At 39.0% G+C, this 19675-nt stretch overlaps 3 protein-coding genes across 22 annotated transcripts in view; 2 read left to right on the plus strand and 1 right to left on the minus strand.

The window, feature by feature from the left end:
• Positions 1-1080: 1080 nt before the first annotated feature.
• On the minus strand, positions 1081-3835 carry commd6 (COMM domain containing 6). Its single transcript, XM_080290387.1, has 7 exons — positions 3547-3835; positions 2854-2912; positions 2332-2397; positions 2144-2220; positions 1793-1961; positions 1528-1680; positions 1081-1437 (listed from the first exon to the last, which is right to left on the minus strand). Exons 1-7 carry the CDS (start codon positions 3569-3571, stop codon positions 1387-1389), a joined length of 600 nt encoding a protein of 199 aa, XP_080146513.1. The 5' UTR covers positions 3572-3835; the 3' UTR covers positions 1081-1386.
• A 2611-nt stretch (positions 3836-6446) lies between these two features.
• uchl3 (ubiquitin carboxyl-terminal esterase L3 (ubiquitin thiolesterase)) lies at positions 6447-12790 on the plus strand. Its single transcript, XM_026145762.2, has 9 exons — positions 6447-6580; positions 6760-6771; positions 7970-8098; positions 8203-8356; positions 11136-11221; positions 11503-11550; positions 11650-11725; positions 11885-11943; positions 12029-12790. The coding sequence occupies exons 1-9, from the start codon at positions 6539-6541 to the stop codon at positions 12116-12118; spliced, it is 696 nt and encodes a 231-aa protein (XP_026001547.1). The 5' UTR covers positions 6447-6538; the 3' UTR covers positions 12119-12790.
• Positions 12791-14095: 1305 nt separating this feature from the next.
• Positions 14096-19675, plus strand: part of lmo7a (LIM domain 7a) — a 48266-nt gene continuing 42686 nt past the window's right edge. For 19 of the 20 annotated variants that reach the window (XM_080290577.1, XM_080290581.1, XM_080290591.1 and 16 more), the window contains exons 1-2: positions 14096-14321; positions 14450-14625. In XM_080290577.1, coding sequence (XP_080146703.1) covers positions 14554-14625 — 72 coding nt within the window. In that variant the 5' untranslated portion in view covers positions 14096-14321; positions 14450-14553. The remainder of the gene's footprint in view (positions 14322-14449; positions 14626-19675) is intronic. The other variant, XM_080290578.1, reaches the window with a different exon arrangement.

A 19675-nucleotide genomic window follows, 5' to 3' on the forward strand; every position in this document is an offset into this window, starting at 1 on the left:
AAGATCAGGAAACTGAGCCTACAATTCACATGGATTTCTACTTTTACATTGAGATGGTGGGGTCAGAATTTGGGATAAACAACATGAAGGTATGGATTCATCCTACTTTGTATCACGGATTCAAGTTGGTGTTGCAATGATGTGGGTAATATTTTTTTGTATACTTGAGGCCCTTTATTACCAACTGAATATCATTTAAGCACCTTAACCAACCCGAGTATTGTACTGTAACCATGTCCATCCCTTTATGACAACAGTGTATGCCTCTTCTGATGGCTGATTCCAGCAAGATAACGTGACATGTCATTAAGTTCAAACCATCTCAAACTGGTTTCTTGAACATGTCAGTGGGTTCACTGCACTCAAATGGCCTCCACAAGTCACCAGATCACAATCTAATAAAGCACCCTTGGAATGTGGTGGACAGGAAGTTGGCCTCATGGATACACAGCTGGCAAATCTGCAGCAACTGTGTGATGCTAACATGGACCGAAATCACTAGGGAATATTTCCAGCACCTTGTTGAATCCATGCCATGAGGAATGGATTCAACATTCCTAAGGGAAAAGGTGGTCTAACCAGTGGTCTAACCAGTACTAAAAAGGTGTAACTAATAACCAGTAATGATGTGTTCATTTTAAGAGCATCTATTTGATCTTGATTTGCTATGGTTTGCATAAATTTACTTTTGTAAAATGTATTAAATTGTTGTCTTTTGCAGGCTTCCAAAAACAGGTAAAATATTAGTGAGAAAATTAACCACTGAATCTATTTTTAAAAGCCTTGGTTAAAGACATTATTTCCCTTTGAGCTGTAGAGTCAAAGTAAAGTAGTGGCAAAAATGTGTTATGGACTTCTAAGACAACCGCAACAATTAAAAAGTTGGACCACTTTACATCACATGCTCTACAAAAAGACAAATCAATATTACATGTAATATTATTTGAATATATATTAGTATGTAATTTGCTGTATAGTGCGCTACTACAGTCTCCTACCCCTGACAAAAATATAACAGATTAGGTCACTGTATTGTTTTCATTTCTGGGGTGGGGGGTAGTTTAGTGTAAACATACACACTCACAGGCAAACTGAAATTTATTACAGACTGAATCACATCACACACATTTGGCAACACATATATTAGTCAGATTTTGCTGGCTTAGCATTTTAAATGTATAATGCATAACTCTAAGCTAACCCAAGGCTAGACATCCTAAAAGTATTATCAAGTGGGAGGTTGCGCAATCTGTGGAAAAATACAAGCACAAAACTGAGAGTTGGTGTTTTGAGACAACCAGCAAATAAACACTTATGTCAAAGTTTCTTCCGTTAGTTGCACATAAACCTGGTATAACTGTAACAAGCACTTAGGTGTGCTAACAATCATACAGTCTCCATAACAGCTGCCATCTCCTTGAACTGTTTGTAGAAGTTCTGCAGAAAGAAGAAGTAGGAGAGGGATAAAATATCATGAATAAATAACACCAACAACACTACATTCACATGAAAAAAAAAATACAAAACCTGGAACTGTGGGATGGTCATCTCAAAAGACCTCTGACAGATTTGTCCTGAAGGCTCAACAATCTTCAGCAGCAGACACACAAATGGGGAGTTGAGAGATCGACAGGTGTCTGAGCTCACTGCCATGCCAAGCTTCCACTGCATGTCCACCAACTAAGGCAAAACAAAGTTCCATCAGTTTTGAAAGAGAAGAGGAGAAAACGAGAAGTTATATGTTCAGGGGGGGCAGAATATATATACTTTATTTCATTAAACTTGGACAAACCTGACCGATGCTGAGCATGGCCTGGGCCTCTTGTTGAGTGTGGACTGACACACCATGTTCACTCCACAACTTATGCAAGACCTGAAGGGAAGCTTTGGTCCACTTGGTAGAGCCTTCTTCCAGCTTTGACACAAGTTCATCCCCAGAGATGTTGCTCTTTCCAGCTGACCTAGCAAAAAAAAAACACTACTATCACAGCCTATAGTAGGACAACATCCTACTTTATGTATAATTTGGCCTTTTTAAGTGTGCTATGTAAGAAACAAATGTATGGAACATGGAAGGCACAGTTATCAAATTCAGAAACTACATACTTTATAAAAAATTTAAAAGAAATGTGGGGGAAAATACCGGAATGTTAGCAAGAGAAATCTGATCATGTCCTGCAGAGCTTCATGATCAAGCCTCACTTCAGCTCTCTGAAATCTCTGCCCACAAAAAAAACAAACAAAAAAAAAACCCAGAAAAGGTCTCAAAAGAGGAATTTGGGAGGATAGGTTATTATAAGTCAAATGTATTCTAAAGAAAGGGTGACTCACATCAGAAATTTCAGCTGAATCTACTCCTCTCTTCTGCCCTTGAAGATAAGTCAGTACGTGCTGACACTGTGGAGATTATTGAAGATTAGCTATCAGAACTGCAGCATAGCCTCCACAGCTACACCACATCCTATGGTACTTGTGCACAGTGGTTGCTAATAGCCCTGAAATGAGCGCTATTTTGGTCAACAATAACATCCTCCAGTAGCGAGTTATAAAGGCAGTGTTTTGAAGTTGCACAACTGTTTAAGTTATCGGAGTTTCATAATACAGTCTGAGCCTGTGGCAGTGAAACTAATGAAACAGCCCCAAAACAATTTAAATAAAAGACTTATATTTACAAGTAGCTGTACGTGATGCTCAAGTAATGGGAAAGACCCAGAACGGAAATGGGGAGAGTTGCAGAAGGAGGGTTGTCTGCAGCTGTCACTGTAAATACTATTTAAGTCTACTCTGTTTTCCTAGCTGCCACTTTTTTCCACCCGTATAGTAACATACACAACCAAGGACAGATACACTCACCACATCTGCTAACAGATCTGGAGAAATCCTGCATATGTTGTCCACAACTTTGTTGACGCCTTGAATACAGAAGTGAAACAATTTATTTATCACAAGGTTTTCCATACTTCTTTTTAATGCAGTCACAGGCATCATGGGAGTCTGAGTACTTGTGTCTTCTTAATGCTTTTTGTGTTCTTTCTTTCCCAAGAGCAGGCAATCACAACTGCAATAGCATGATGATATAAATTATGTAACCCGGAAATAAATATAGTAAATAAGATAGTATATAGTATAGGCCTTACCTGAAGAACCTTGCATAGTGATTTGTCAAATAACAGTGGGTAAACAAGGATAAAAAAATAATAATAATACATGTAATAACTAATACAAGAGGGCAAGGTTCATTTAGCTTTTAAAACATCTTATTTTGGCTTTATTATTGAGCTGTAAACATTTGTGTATTTCTGCATGTATGTTAAAGTAGCATTCATTAAAAAGGGGTTAAGGGCTTTTAAGCATTAGGAGTCAGATGCTGGAGTCAAATATAAGTGGGGGAAAGGCAGCGACAGGAAGTCTCTGTGGTTACAACGGTGTTAAGTTAATGCTATGCAGTGGCTAAATTAGCACATATTTCCTGGGTGAAAGCCTAATCTATTCTTCTTAATTGCCATTTAAACAACATTCTACTGAAGTGGAGTAATGCGAACCCACCATATGACTCCTCTGCTGCTGGCATCCTCTCTGTCAGGCTCTGGGTTTGACCACGGTATTAGCGCAGCCAAATTAGCGACTTTCTCGCTAAATTTGACCACCGAACAGATTGCCTTGGAAATTTCAGAAAACGTTTAACGTAATTATTGTATTATTTACAAAAAATAGTAGTTATGAATAAATCGGCTTCTTAGATCAACTAACCATCTATTCTACGTCAATTCTGTTCATTAATGCTCCTTCCTTAAAAAAAAAAAAGTCTTCTTCTTTGGTTTTATTAGCTTATAGAAAATCACTGTAAACGGTGCATAGCGCCATCTGCTGTAGCAGATATTTATTGTTCTAGTCTTTTGCAGAGTCAGCCGGAGAGGTGGCTCATTGACTCTAAATGGTCAGGATTTTATTTGGGGAAATGACCAATCAATATTATTTCTAGTCCTCAATCACTGATTTCAAGAGAACTAGATAAGTGGTAAAAAAAAAAAAAATCTGTCAAAGTGGCTGGTCTAATTTAAAGCTCTGCTAGGTTAAATCTCTGATTTATCGTCAATATAGTTGTATATCTGTGACAGATTTCTGTCCTCCTCTCCCCCCCTGCACAATAGCCTATTAAAAACATGTTTGCTCATTTTTTTAACTGAACACCCTAATAAATATCCAGTTGTCTTCAGTACTATTCTACTGAAGTTTATCCATTAAGAATTCATTCATTCATTTGAGTACAAAAGTTAAAATGAACTTATTTCAATGAACTCATGAGAAAAGTCTTTGAAGTTTTGAACAGCTATGCACAATTCTACCACATCTGAAATTCAATATTTGGTATAATCACTTCTGTTACATGCATTTTCTTGTCATTTCTTAAAGTAGTCTGTAGGAATAGTTCTTTAGGCTTTGCATGTTGCCAAGGTGTACCTACACTGCTTCAATAATGTTGAGGTCTGGGCGCTACAGGGGCTAGTCTATGACTGATAGTGGTATTTGTATGTTTTTCTATCCAGGTACACTTTTACTGCAATGGCAGTGTATTCAGGATCATGGTCATGCAAAACAATTAAGCTGGTGGCAGTCAGATGCTTTCCAGAGTGTAATGTAAAATCTGATGGTACTTTTCTGTGTTCATAATTTCATCGATTTTGACAATATTCCCATCACCAGTTGATGAAAGGCAGGCCCAAACTATAATGTTTTAACCTCACAGTGTGGGTATTGATGCCTCTCTCTTGACCTCATCCATACATAACGACAAAGATTTGAACACAGCAGTTCAAATTTGGATTCATCACCTTATAAGACCTGTTGCCACTCTGTGCCGTTCTTGTGTAGTTTGGTATCCCTCTGTCTTTTCTCTCTGATTCTCTTTCTTATAAATTGTTTTTGACAGCCACTCTTTCTCTGAGATCATTTCTCATGAGGGATCTGCAAAGAGTAGATGGATCAACTGAAGGGCCAAATGCATCTCCCAGGTCCTATGTCAAGTCTTCTCTGGATTTTTTTCCTATTTATTAAGGACATGACTTTCAGATATTGTTCATCTGGTGGTGGATAGAATAGTGCTTTATTGTCATTGTGTATGTACAACAACAAAAAATGAATCTGTTTAAGTGGCTTAACAAACCATCACTCCTCTGAAAATGGTCAGTGTACAAGGACTGGACTGAAAATAATTCATAAAGCAGCCCATGTCCAAAAAAAGCCTGGAGAACTATGGCTCAAAAGCACTTAAAAATTACACCAAAGTCTGGCTCATTGGAAGCAAAATATGAAAAAGTAAGTGGTGGCTCAAGGCTTTTTTGCAGAGTATTGTATTTCTTAGTACAATATCAATAAATCAAACTAAAGGGTTGAAAGCTTCAACAAACCGAAGTCTTACACACTCACCAGTTTAATCATGATGTCTTGATGATTTGCTGCCTAGGTCTCTGATTTATTGATCCCCTTAAGTTCAATAAGCCTCTTCAGCACTCTCGAGGTTGATGAACAGCTGTTTTGAATCCCTGCCAAATAGTTCAGATGAGGGACTAGGAGAAAGTATAGGGTCAGAGAAAAACAAAAATACATCATCAGACCACTAAGCTTATAACACACAGTCATTACCATGTAATTACAGTCAGTTAAACACTTTAGCAAAAGATTACTGAATAAAATACTACTAATAAAAACAATAATACAACAATAATATACATTAATAAAAACTTACTACCTACTTAAAAAAAATCTAGAAATACATCCAACAAACAATTGTTTTCCTCACATGATGGTTTCAGTTTTGGCATAATTCACAAAAAATAAGACGATGAAGGTATACCACCAAAGTGTTATGAATCAATATTGAAAGGTATGTTATGAAACCTTGTTGACTAACTATAACCACATAAAGAAAAATATTTTTGTTCTTTCTGTTTTGTTGTCGTTTTCTTTAGCGATTGAATTTATGGCCAACAACGCCCCCTACTGGTAAAAATAACACTTAGATTAATAATTTAAAAATGAAATAATTTAATTGAGTGTGGTTCTTGTTGTTCATTATTTTTATTAATATTATTATGGTGGTTAGATCATTAAGAAAAACAATGACCAGTGTCATATTATGTCAGTTAGATGGTATATCGGGGAATATACTTAAACATCGTCCATCCCTGAGCGCAAAAATGCCTTTATCTAAGCTCCGCCCATAGCCCTGGAATAGTCCACCGAGGCTGAAGATGGTGGGATTACCATACTTTAATGTTCATTTTGTGTATACAGAATCATATTTAAACGATTTATAATAAACATGTTAATGCATCCATATATGTCGCATGCCTTATCGAGTCTTTTGGGCATTTTCTTTGGGTAGTTATGGTTTATTGATAAAGTCAAGTCACCCCCGCGGATCACACAACGTGCGCCCTCCAGACGCGGAAGCGAATCGCAGCTGTCAAACAGATTTGATTGTAAATCGGACTCAGCACTACTCTAACGGGAAAACATCACTTAGTTGTGCTTCACAATGGATTCCCCACGTTGGCTGCCTCTTGAGTCAAATCCAGAAGTATGTTTTCCTGGTTTCCTTCAGAACATGTTGTTTTATCGAAGTTATTCATTCTCAAACATGTGAAAGGCAGCTAACTTGAAGCTATCAGAGAGAACAAAAGCTAAAGCCGTTGTCGCCGCTTTGCTAACCCAACAACATTTTCATTAACGTTTTCCATTTGTGTCTTCTCATTTCAGGTCATGACTAAAGTAAGTGTTTTCTTTTTATATTTTCCGTAAAACACGATAGAGTAGTCAAAGCAAATAACCAAACCGGTTCGGAGAGATGCAAGGCCTACTCAGCAGCGGTGTTGCACCTAATGTTATTGTTAAAAGGTTCATATTACATAATATGATGTAATAATGTCATGTAAACAGACTGACAGGAAACAAGAGTGAAGAAATCTGATAAATTTAAAGTTTTGTCAACTTGCCCTGCTTCTAATTTTAAGACGTTCAGTCATTTTCCTCATACTTTTCATCCAACTTTCCAGCTGTTTCAGTCTGCAGATAGTGCGGTGTGTTTGATGTCATTCGCAGGACGCACACTAGATGATTACGTTACACTTTATTGCACAGGTTCCTACAGCTAAGAGTATTATGTAGCATAAATTAAATGGTGTTTTATTGATACAGATTAATTAATGTCGTTCAAGTGTGTAACTACTCAAAAGTGGGCGTGAATATGAAAATAAATCAAATTTTGGGCGCATAGACGCAGATGATATAGTAATGGATTACCGGTTTGTAGTCGAGATTTTGAGTGAACTCTGATATTGTAGGATACTGTAGTTTGTTTGTTTGTTTGTTTGTTTGGGGGGGGTAACCAAAAAACTATTTTTAAATTGTTCTTAACACTTGTTTAATACAAACATCAAACAGAATCGCAACTGCATCCTCCAAGCACGAATCATCATCCTTCTAAATAATTTTTCACCAAATATTAAACATTATACACTTCATGAAGGCAACTCTTTTTTTTATTTATCACTTTTTTAGTTTTTTGCTGATAGACTGATTGACTGTTTTAGCTGCAGAAGGTGTCATTTAGCAATTGAGTGTTTGGTTGAAATAAATAATGAAGGAAATTTGTATTTTCTCCACAAAGTGTCAAAAATACTTTCCTGAAAACGGTGTTACTGTAAAAAGTGCTTCTTATTATGTTGCTATTCTATTAACAGTTTTAGTTTTCAAGTTTAAATTCCTGACATACAATGGCATAATGTTTAATTCTATACCAGTTAAATTACATTGAATTGTCAAAAGTCGAATGTTACAGAAACATATCCTTTTAGGTAGAAATCTAATTTTCAGATGGTAATTAGGAGCCAGCTATTGTATTTATTTTAGATTTAAAATGTCTAAGTTTATTTTGATCTGCATGAATTTGCACTCCGCTTGTGTGTAGTTTGTTAGCTGTCTGGGTATGAAGCCAACCTGGCAGTTTGGGGATGTGTATGGATTGGATCCGGAGCTTCTCAGCATGGTACCAAGACCAGTGTGTGCGGTGCTACTCCTCTTTCCAGTGACAGAGAAGGTACCTGTTATAAGTCACGTATTTTCATTATCCATATGTCAACTTTACATCTGGTTAGGAAACACTGTTAAACTGATTTTCTCTCATCTGTCATGTCTGTCTAGTATGAGGCATTTAAACAAGAAGAGGAGGAGAAGCTCAAAGATCAGCCTCAGGTTTCTCCAGACATCTACTTCATTAAGCAAACTATTGGAAACGCTTGTGGAACAATAGGATTAATTCACGCTGTGGCAAACAACCAGGCACATCTGGAATTTGGTGAGTTTTCATTATATTTTTTATTGAGGTTACTTTAATGATCATTTAGCTTTATTTAGACAGTTTTTTTTTTTCTATAGCCATCTATCTTGTTTGGTTTTTGATGAACTAATGTGCAAGACCCTATGCGTGTATATCAGTGAAGTTGGTGTTGCTAGGTGCCTGTTACATGCATAAGAGCGGCAGAATATTAGAAACACCATCAACACTATCCAGCGTGCCCAAATAATAAACCAAATGACCTTGGTACAAAACCTATAACAACTTATACACCTGTATGTCAGTGTCAAAATCCATTCAGCAGCTACTTATTAGGTATCTTGCTAGTGCCAGATTGGATCCATTTTGCCTTTGGAAATGACTTAATTCTTTATAGCACAGATTCAAAAAGTTGCTGGAAACATTCCTCAGCTATTTTGATCCACGTTGATGTGATGGCATCAAACAGTTGCTGCACATTTGTCAATGGTATGTCCATTAAACCAGTCTCCTGTTCTAAATGTTCACTATCGGATTGAGACCTGGTGACTGTGATGTCACTGTCATTGATGTCATTTGAGTACAGTTAATTCATTGACATGTTTGATGATTTGAGCCTCGTGACACGGTCTGTTATCCTGCTGAAAGCAGCAATCAGAAGATGGGCACATTGTAGTCATTAAGGGATGGGCATGGTTAGCAACAATACTCAGGTAGCTGTGGTGTTTAAATGATACATAGTTGGTACAAAGGGGCCCAAAGAGTGCCAAGGTTATATCACCCACACCATTACATCACCAGCTTGGATGGATCCATTCTCTTATGTTGTTTACAACAAATTCTGACCTTACCATGTGATCTCTGTAAACCCTAGAGATGTTTTTCTTTGAAAATCCTAATAGATCAGCAGTCTGTGAAAACCTCAACAGCAGCCATGTCACATTTGTTCTGATGCGTTGTTTGAACTTCAGCAGGTTGTCCTGACCATGGCCCTGTGCTTCGTACGTCGCTTACTACATCCAAGATCAAATGAAACATCCAAGACCAAATCATCGCGCTAACTCTGAGCTCGCTATTCCGGTTCCCCGAACACACCTGTTGTTGACGATTAGTATAGCCGGATAAAGTAATGTGAGATCACTGGGTGGCCCAACAGGGGCTACGCATCGATAGTAGAAACATTGATCGGCAACCCTTTGATTGGTCGGCGAAAATGTCGAAGGAGCGCGCTCGGTATTTTTCGGCAGCAGAGCAAGAACTCTTGAGTGAGGGATTTCAGGAGTTTCAGAGTTTAATTAAAACGCAAGGGAACACTGCAAAGGCTGCAAAAGCAAGGAGAGAGGGCTGGCAGAAAGTTGCTGACAAATCAAACTCGTAAGTAATTCAATAATAACAATAATAATGGAGTGGATTTATATAGCGCTTTTCAAGGCACCCAAAGCGCTTTACAATGCCACTATTCATTCACTCTCACATTCACACACTGGTGGAGGCAGCTACAGTTGTAGCCACAGCTGCCCTGGGGCAGACTGACAGAAGCCAGGCTGCCATATCGCGCCATCGGCCCCTCTGGCCAACACCAGTAGGCGGTAGGGTAGATTTATCATATCACACCATATTATCCAATATTATATTACATTATATTATATTATAATATGTTATATTATATCCCCTTTCACATTAGAGCCACAACAGGACCCACTAGAACATGGGAACAGGTAAAAGTGAAATATAAGAATATTCTACAGAATGGTAATATTTATCACTTATATTGCTTGTCGTCTCTTGGAAAGAGACCCTGGAATACTCTGTTTGTTTGTTCATAACAGCAACCAAGAAAAGGGCAGAGCAAAAAAAAAGACAGGTGGTGGTCCTGCACCCCCTCGTCAACAAGTTGGTTAAGTAAATAATATCCTCACGGGAAAATCGATATCTCTCTATGAGCACACTGTCGCGCTGAGCTAAAGGATCCTGTCTGTCCCGCAATATACGCTGAATTCTGAGGACTCTCCTTATCAATCTTGCACCTTCCGCAATGGGTGGCTCGCGTAAACGGACAGGACATGGCTGCGACAGGCTTCCCAAATCCACCTTCGCTTTTATAGCCGTGGTCTCTCATCTTGATTACACGAAGTAATTTACAATTACTACTCTGAAATATGAATTACATCTGTAATAATCACATACATGTAATAGAATGTTAATAGTACATTTCCCTTTTTTAGGGAATGACCTGTATGTATCTGTGTGAAATCAATAAAAGGATCAAGTGCTGCATTATCTTTGGTTACAGTGATGTTATTTATTTATGGTGAAACAGTGGTGGAATATCGCTGTTGCTTTCGTATGAATGACGCGGGCATACCTGCGTGGCCGCGATCTAATCCTGTTTACATAAAGTAAACCTGCTCCCCAGCAGGTTTACGCTTACGGCTCTGTTGCTATGACAGCAAGTCCCGGATGGGCTTCGGGGAACCGAACGATCCAGGATCACGCGAAATCGTCAACAATCTAATCCAGCTAACTCACTTAGCGCGGTACGAAGCACAGGCCCCATGTCTGCATGGTTAAATGCACTGAGTTGCTGCTTAAATATTTGTGTTAATGAGCAATTGAACAGCCGTGCGTATCAGAGTGGTTGTTGAGTTTATGGGCATGTTGAAGTTGACTTCTCTCATTATCTCATTTCACTCCATTATACAGGTGTACCTAATAAAGACGTCACTGAGTATAAATCTAATTTTGTGTTTGCTTTAAGTCAGTTTTTTTAGGTTCTATTAAGTGTTTTTCTTTCTTTCAGAACCTGATTCTCCTCTTAAGAAATTTCTTGAACAAACATCTAAAATGACCCCGGAGGAAAGGGCAACCTTCCTGGAAAAAGACGAGGTTGGAAAAGTATCTTTATTAAGAACAGGGTGACAAAGTTTTCATCACGTGTGAAGGACAGTACTAAGAATTGTGTAACCAACTTGTCACAAGAGGGCATTGTCATACTTGTGCTTGCTACCGCTTTTGCAGTGTAATAGTACAAAGTCATAAAAAATTATTTCACAAACCAGGAAAAAGGAAACCATAACAAGATCAATGCAAAAATGCGCATCATTCAAATGACCCTGAAATATACAACAGAGGAAACATTCAGCCTGTTTTCCTGTTTTCTCTTCCAGAGTATACGTGTTACACATGAATCCAGTGCGCAGGAAGGACAGACTGAGGTGTCTTTTTGATTTTTAACTCTGTGTTATCTCAAGTTTTTTTTGCATGCTTTGTGTTGAACTTAATGCACTTTAACATTTGCTTCTTGTCTGTTGTAGGCCCCAAGTTTAGACGAGAAAGTGAATCTGCATTTTATAGCTTTTGTGAATGTTGGAGGGCACTTATATGAACTGGGTGAGTTAGCCGCAAAGCAAAAGTGCGCTTATAGAAAATATTTGGTAGAATTTGTCACATTGTTGATGGTCATTACAATCATTACAACATTTAGTACTAGAAGACTGGAAGCACATTTTTGTTAAACCTACATGATTAACTTTTTCTTCCAATACCTAGATGGCCGTAAGCCTTTCCCTATTGCCCATGGAAAAACCTCAGAGGATACTTTCCTTGAGGTGAGACAACCAAATAAAACTGAGATGGTCTTAATAATACTGCCATAAGCTTGCCTACATTCAATCATTGTCTTCCTTTTTCTAGGATGCTATAGAGGTTTGCAAAGTCTTTATGGCTCGCGACCCTCAGGAGGTTCGTTTCACCATCATTGCCCTCTCCAAAGATTCATACTGAGGAAACTACTCTGTTTTTCTCTGACCCTAGAAAACAAAGACAACATTACTGCCAAACATTCTGAAGTGCTGACTTTATTTAATTTTTCTTTCAAAATGCTATAGCAAGTCGATGTGTGAAGAAAATAAAATGTCAGGGATATCCTTGTAAAGTAATTTCCCCTTGTGTTCTACATAGTTGTTAAATTAATTCTAAAGCAAACAGAGTGCTGCTTGTCAATAAAGGTATTTCTCACTGAGATCTGAATTTTCCAGCTCGCCTCTGCTGACATCTCTAAATGTCATACAGGTATTAGCTGTATGGTCTCAACATTGCACTACGGTTTGTTTACTTAATTTTTGGCCTTTTAGTGAAGAAGGAAATGTTAAAAATTTCTACATCACTGAGGAAAGTTAACTTTTTTTACTCAGACTTCAATGACACATACTGTATGTAGTGATTTGTTTTAAATGAGATGTCTAATCACATGCTCAACACAAGCTGAAGAAACACATTTGCAAGCTATTTCATTCATAGCTTTGAGGGGGGAAAATAGGCCTAATGTTGTTGGATGCAGTAATGATGTTGAAGTGAGGCTCACTAAACACGCAGACTATACAGCTGGAAATCTGTGTGGAAGATGCCTAGATTTTTGTAATAAGAAATATGTCAAATAAATGAAAAATTTATTAAGCTCTTCTTTTGTGGATACTTTTTCCTGTTGCAAAACCATTAGCTTTTTACCTTCATCCTGAAAAAAGGAGTTTTTACAGGACTCCATAAAGTCCATTGAAAAGCAAAGTAACCACTTAAAACTTCCATAGGGGTCATAGCAGCCAGGTGCTGCTAATCAAATGCACTTATTCATTTATTATTAGAAAGAGTGAGTGTCTTTATAAATGCAGAAGTTTTGGCAGTTTGCTGGTCTGGAGAATTTAGGTATGTGTTAACACAATACCACAATCTTCCCAGAAGTGGACATCCCAGCAAATTCACCTCAAGGTTAGGCTGTGCAATGCTTAGAGAAAATGCAATAAACCCCCTATATGTTTAACTGTGACAGTATGATTAAAAAAAAGACTGAACAAATATTGGTTGCTTGAAAGGGTTTCCAGGAGATAAGGATGTCTCATATCTCTAAAATGAGCATGGCAGAATGATTTACACCTGAACAAAACACAAGACTTGGAACAGTGTTTTTTGGACATATGAGACCAAAATAACCCGATATTTCTTGAAAACCAAACAGCACATCAGCAGATGCCTCATACAAACTGTCAGCACGGTGATGGAGGACTTGTTTTGCTATAGGACCTGGTATTTTCCAAGTCATTGAATTGACCATGAAATTTCTTTTATACCAAATATTCTACATGGTTGTAAAGGAGAGTGGGGAAAACTCCAATGAATTATACAGAAACTGATCACATCAAATTATTGCTACTAAAGGTGGTTCTACAAGCTACTGACTCATGCTTCATTTTTCACAGAACTGCAGATAATGTTGTAGCACATAGCCTCTTCCCTACAAGTTCCAAAAACAAAAAAGCCCAGTTGATTGAAATGTAATCAGTAAGTTGTTCTAAAAGTTGCAAACCAAATCCCACTCATTTTAATGGATCGGCATGCTGTTGTTTCGCAATGAAGTTTGAAACCCTCGAGTAAAGCATGTGCTCAGGTCTTGGAATACCCCTTAATCACCGCTTGGCGGTGGTGCAGGAAAAGAACGTTATTTTAAAGGTAGCGCCGAACTCCTGCAATTACATAAGTTTTATCCATAGACTCAAAGTTTTTTTTTCCGCAACATTTTTGTGTTTGGAGACCAGACGTCAACCGACCTCACATTTTCTTTCAGGATATTTGTAGTCCGACAGAATTTAATGGCTTACCTCAGTATACACTTACACTAACGTGCATCTGGCCCAAACCAGGAGTCCAAATACCTTTCTTGGGGGGGCTAACAGCGAATTCAACCGTGTGTTTCAACTGGAATCCGCTCAAGGACCTGTGGGTGGTCCCCGGACCCGGGTTTGGAGACACTCCCGCTGCAGACTCTAACTCATGCAGCTCTAAAACTTGAGGTGAAAAACTGTCTTTCGTGTGAGTGCTGCAAGAGGTGAGCTCAGCGCGTCTTCAAACACTCAATCGCTGCGTAAAAAAGGTGGAGTGTGTAAACCCGCTGCCAAAAGGACACAAAGCACAGGTGTGTCGGATGAAAGAAAAGGTAAGCAGTCGCAAGATGATGCACACTGTTACACCTTGCATTCATTTACGAATGAGCAGGTGGGAAAGAACAATAGGAGGCATATTTGATGAATGACTGAGAGTTCACCTGTGTGCACTTTTATGTAGGTTGATCGAGTTTGCTTGCTTCAGCTGGCTCACATTTATGTGGACCTTTTATATGCGGGCTGCTAGGACTTTACCCGCCGGTGAAGCTCGGATAATAAGTTCTTATGATGGAGTGGCGTGAGCAGTCTTCAGTCAGCTGCGAGGAAGCCTACTCGGAGGCGCAGAGATGGATTGAGGTGAGTAAAAACACACATACATACATACATATACACACACACACACACACACACATATATATATATATATATATATATATATATATATATATATATTTTCAGAACTTTCTTTACTTCTTTTCTTTGCTGTCCTCAGTAGAATTAACAGGTAAGGCAGTCTATAAGTAAAAGTTAAGGACTGTCAGTTGCTAGTGAAAAAGATCTGTTATTTGTATATCTTTTTAATTTTATAGTTATGTTTTTGGCGGAGTTTGACCTTCCAATACATACATGCTTGAGAAATTCTTTATGACTGTGAACTGCTTTAACCGCCAGCACCCAAGTTCCAAATGATAATAGCCCTGACTCAAAGATCCATACAGGCATGTGTCACCTTTTGACCTCACGTCTCAAGTTACCCAGCCATCAATCTTCTCTTTTGAAAGATGAATCACACAATTCTTAGCACTTATCTCTTTTCTCTTCACAGAACAGGTAGGTGGGTCTGACCCCAGTCATCACTGTTGCTGGCTGATACTTCTGATGTCAGATCTTGCCTAGACCTGTTTTTTTTTTTTTTTTTCATTTACCTTTGCCTTCGAGGCTTCAGTTGCTGCAGGTAGAGAGGAAAACCCAAAAGAGCAATTAGGAAAATCTTCTATGACTGATCCAAGCTATTATGTAACTGTGGATTAACTCCGATTCATAACAAATGACTGAGATTTTGGGTTTATGGTGCTTATACAAAATTACATGTTAGCAATGAATCCAAGCATTCGTATTTTGTGCTGCATATTATGATTATGATCAATTCTGAAAGTGAGCAATATACAATAGAGGTTTTGACAAGAGGGTTCTTTTCTGAAGCTGAAAAAGTGTTTTACAGTAATTTCCCCCTCTCTTGTGGTAGCCTTCAAATTTTAAAATAGCTGCCAACAGAAAAAAAACTCCAGCTGTTCCATTTCATTCCTAAAATGTCATATTCTCTAAAGTTTCCACTCCAACTCGCGCCAGACTGGCGCTTTTTTTCCCTATTCTCATAACAAGCGGGTGAAATTATGTGTCCTCATCTTGCAAATTCTCTTCCCAGCAGGGCTGCATGAAACTGCTGCATGGCCCTAACTAAACAAATATTGTTCTTATTTCATGAGGGTGAATCTGAATGCTTTCAATGTGACATCAGTGTCTCTCACACTTGCACACTGGCCCATTGTAGTGGCTTTGCTCATGGAGTGAGGTGGGGGCATGATGGTCTGCAGGGAGGGACTTTAGGGAGGGTGAGCAGAAAGCTGAACAAATGGGTGAAGGCAATGGGGGTAATATTTTTGAAAGAATAAGACTAAGAACTATTCTGCAATACAAGAACAATCAGCTACTTAGTACCATCAGAGAGGAAAGGTTTCTCTTCAAAGAGATTCCCCCCTCACTTCTTGGATTCAGCCACTGAATGATTAACAAGCTGCTTGGCTTCACAGCACTTTAAACAGAGGCATGTGTGCGTGGCGAGGTTGGTGGTGTTGTTAAAAACTAGACTAAATGGTCTGGAGCCTGTCACATGGACACATTCCTGCATTAGCTTCCATGGCTGTGAACATAGCCCCCTCGAAGCTGGCAGGCTGTCAGCGCAGGGCGATGCGTCCTACAACCACAGGGCCCAGTGGAATAATGGAGGTCCTCTTTAATTAAATAGAAAGGCTTCAAGTGTGATTGGTGGGACAATTGAGAAGAAGTGGCTGTGTTTATATTTACAGGTCAGAAGATCATGTATATGGCTGGTCCGACAATAAACAATCCGCTATGAATAATAACTTGGCAATTAGTAATATAATAAAATCATTAAGTCTTAGATCTGTGTTTCACTAACGGTGCCGAAGCAAGCAAAGATGTCAGACACATGGCAGCATCTTTTCCGCCACCTCTTTTGTTTACGTTGTCATTAATAAGACTGAATTTTTCAAAGAGCCTGCTCTCAGAACAGTTCTAGGTGGGGTTTCCCAGTAGCTATTGGTCCATGTGAAGCTCATGTTAACATCGCACTCTTTATTCTGTATAACATTTCAACTCTCAATGCTGTGTGTTTGTGTGTGTGTGTGTGTGTGTGTGTGTGGTTAGTATAAAAAATGCTGCATTGTGTTTCTCAAAAAAACAAAGTGGAACAAAGCAAAAGGTCAAAGGTAACATAATACTGCAGATATTGTGAAGTTTTGTTACTTATCTGGTTACAGTTGTGTAATACTGAACCAAAACTAAGCCCTTTATAGTTTCTTGTCCCATCTACCATAGTAACATGTGTAAGCAATGTAACTTACTTCTACTTTTCTGGAGATTTTCCACATGCACTCACTGGCCACTTTGTTAGGTACACCTGTTCAACTGCTTGTTAGTTCAAACCTCTAATCAGCCACATGGCAGCAACTTAGTGCATTGTTTTTCTTGCAGATATGATAAGCATCAGAATGGGGGAGGAAGGTGATTTAAGTGACTTTGAGTGTGGCATGGTTGCTGGTGCCAGAAGGGCTGGAATATTTTAGAAAATGATAATAAACTGGGATCTTCCTGCACAACCATCTCTAGGGTTACAGAGAATGGTCCAAAAGAAAGAAAGGATCCAGGAAGAGGCAGGAGGATATGGCAAGACCGCTTCAAGCTGATAGGAAGCCAACAGGAACTCAAATAGCCAGTTGTTACAACCAGGCGACGCAGAAGTGCACGACACATAGAGCCTTTAAACACACGAGCTGCAACAGCAGCAGATCACACCAGGTGCCACTTCTCTCATTTAAGAACAGAAAGCTGAAGCTACAGTTTACACAGACTCACCAAAATTGGAAGACAAGTGAAGACTGGAAAACCGTTGCCTGGTCTGATGATTCTCAACTTCCTCAGCAACATTTAGTTTGGAGGATCAGAATTTGTTGTAAACAATATGAAAACATAACCCTGCCTCATATCAACAGTTCAAGCTGGTGATGGTGTTAGTATACTGGGAAGCTCATCTTGTAACTGGAAGGTTGCCGGTTCGATCCAAAGCTCTGTCTGTCTCAGTCATTGTGTCCTTGGGCAAGACACTTCACCTACCGCCTACTGGTGATGGCCAGAGGGGCCGATGGCGCAATATGGCAGCCTCGCTTCTGTCAGTCTGCCCCAGGGCAGCTGTGGCTACAACCGTAGCTTGCCTCCACCAGTGTGTGAATGCGAGAGTGAATGAATAGTGGAATTGTAAAGCGCATTGAGGGTCTCGAAAAGCGCTATATAAAAATGCAATCCATTATTATTTTCTTGTCACACCTTGGGCCTTTAGTACCAACTGTGGCCTGCAACCACATTGCAGCAGTTCTGAAGCCAAAGAGGTTCAACCAAGAATTAGCAAGGTGTACCTAGCAGCGTCTGGTGAGTGTAGGAGGGATTTGATTGTTATTTACCTTTTTAATCACCTGTTTATTTTCTGTAAATGTTTTTGTTAAGTGCAGCAAAAGTTTGAAAAATCTCTCTTATAGTAGAGCAAGTTGTCCAAGTTGAGGTCATTGGGGTGTGGGTTTTGTTAGCCAGCTAAATATAATATTGCAAAATGTTACAATTATAAATGCAATGGATAAAAAAGGACACATTTTTGGAAAAGAAGTATCTATTCAAATACTTTCCTCAATTATTTCATACAAAGACTGATTTGGAAAGAATTTCACAATTAACAAATCCAGAAAGGAATATTATTAGATATGCTTTTATTCCATGTGGGGTTTGAGACATTTTGCAGCCATCCACATAAAATAAGTAAAATAAGAAGGTTATGAAATGCTATCTGATACCAGCTAATCCACACAACATGCTACGACAGATTTTCCTTGACTTTTTGTGTGCAAACTTTTCTTTATATAAGTGTTATGTAGGGTCATTACCTTTTCTACAAATTTTTTTTTTTTCAATGTTGCCAAGTTTGAATGAATCCCCCCTCCCCGTGACCTATGCTGCTGTGTTGTTTTTCATACCAAAAGCTGTGTTGTGCAATTGATGATTAGTCACTTCGCTGTAGCCTCACTCGGGGTTTTGACTGTTTTGACAGAAACCAATTAGAAACGAGGCCGCATGCTTTCAGACGTACTCATGTGAGACCAGCCCTCAAACAAGACAACATTCCCTTGCAGTTACATGTTGATGTACTCCTATTATTCCAGGATGCTGATGGTGTTATTACTAAGTGCTTCCACAGTAGTGTCTTTCCCTTGAGTCCAAACCTTGAAATATTTGGATATGGTCCCAGTTTCCCTCTGATGACCCATACCTCAATGTGCTGCAGAAGAAACAAAGAATTTCAGGAACAATTAGTGGCCAGAGGGGCTGCATCCGCACAAACCTTGAATACAGAGTTGCCTCAGTGCCCTGCATGAATAAACAATAACTGCGGTCATGGATGCAGAGTCTCTGAATATTTGGCCTCTACCACAGATAATGGTTCACTCCAATAATAATAATGAATTTCACAGGACCCTTCCACAGCCCAGAGTAAACTTTGGTCACATTTTGGTGGAAGCTGGAAGGTGAAGGTGGGTGCGCATGAAGGCAAGCTGTTTTTGAAATGCCTGCTCCGGCTTAAACCTCCCTGTTAAATCAGAGCGGCAGTATGTTGGTGCAGATTAGAGTTTTTTATCCCACATGGCAGGTTGGACAGGAGAGGGAGGGCACAGCAGGACTGGATCTAAGTGCAGTTAATACCTCTAATGATGACTGTAGAGGATAGAATTATGCCAATGCTTCCAGCTTTGTGTTAATTCCAGGTCGGCTCCCATTTTTAGCCTTGAAGTTATTATTGGAATCATTTTGTTGGTTGATTAGCCGATAGAACTCTGAAAAGAACGTTTAATGAAAAATAAATAAAGGGACACTTTTAGGAAAGACCCAAATTAGATGGAATCATACTTCCGATAATGTTCCCACATGTAGTGTTTGTTTGCATGCATGCAAATCCCAGCTGTGTGTATAGAACAGTAGGGGTCAGGATTTCATATGCCAACTGCAGCAGCTGGCTGACTGCTCTCTGTCTGCTGCAGGGGTTGTTTGCTCTCCGTGTGATTTT

The sequence above is a fragment of the Astatotilapia calliptera genome, chromosome 16 (assembly GCF_964374335.1).
Source record: "Astatotilapia calliptera chromosome 16, fAstCal68.1, whole genome shotgun sequence".
Taxonomy (NCBI): Eukaryota; Metazoa; Chordata; class Actinopteri; order Cichliformes; family Cichlidae; genus Astatotilapia; species Astatotilapia calliptera.

Coding starts and splice junctions, on each gene's coding strand:
- uchl3 (XM_026145762.2), top strand. CDS start 6,539: ATGGATTCCCCACGTTGGCTGCCTCTTGAGTCAAATCCAGAA. Junction 8,357..11,135: donor CCAGGCACATCTGGAATTTG/GTGAGTTTTCAT, acceptor TCTTTCTTTCAG/AACCTGATTCTCCTCTTAAG. Junction 11,944..12,028: donor CAGAGGATACTTTCCTTGAG/GTGAGACAACCA, acceptor TCCTTTTTCTAG/GATGCTATAGAGGTTTGCAA.
- commd6 (XM_080290387.1), bottom strand. CDS start 3,571: ATGCCAGCAGCAGAGGAGTCATATG. Junction 2,221..2,331: donor ATTCAGCTGAAATTTCTGAT/GTGAGTCACCCT, acceptor TTTTGTGGGCAG/AGATTTCAGAGAGCTGAAGT. Junction 1,962..2,143: donor TTTCTCTTGCTAACATTCCG/GTATTTTCCCCC, acceptor TTTTTTTGCTAG/GTCAGCTGGAAAGAGCAACA.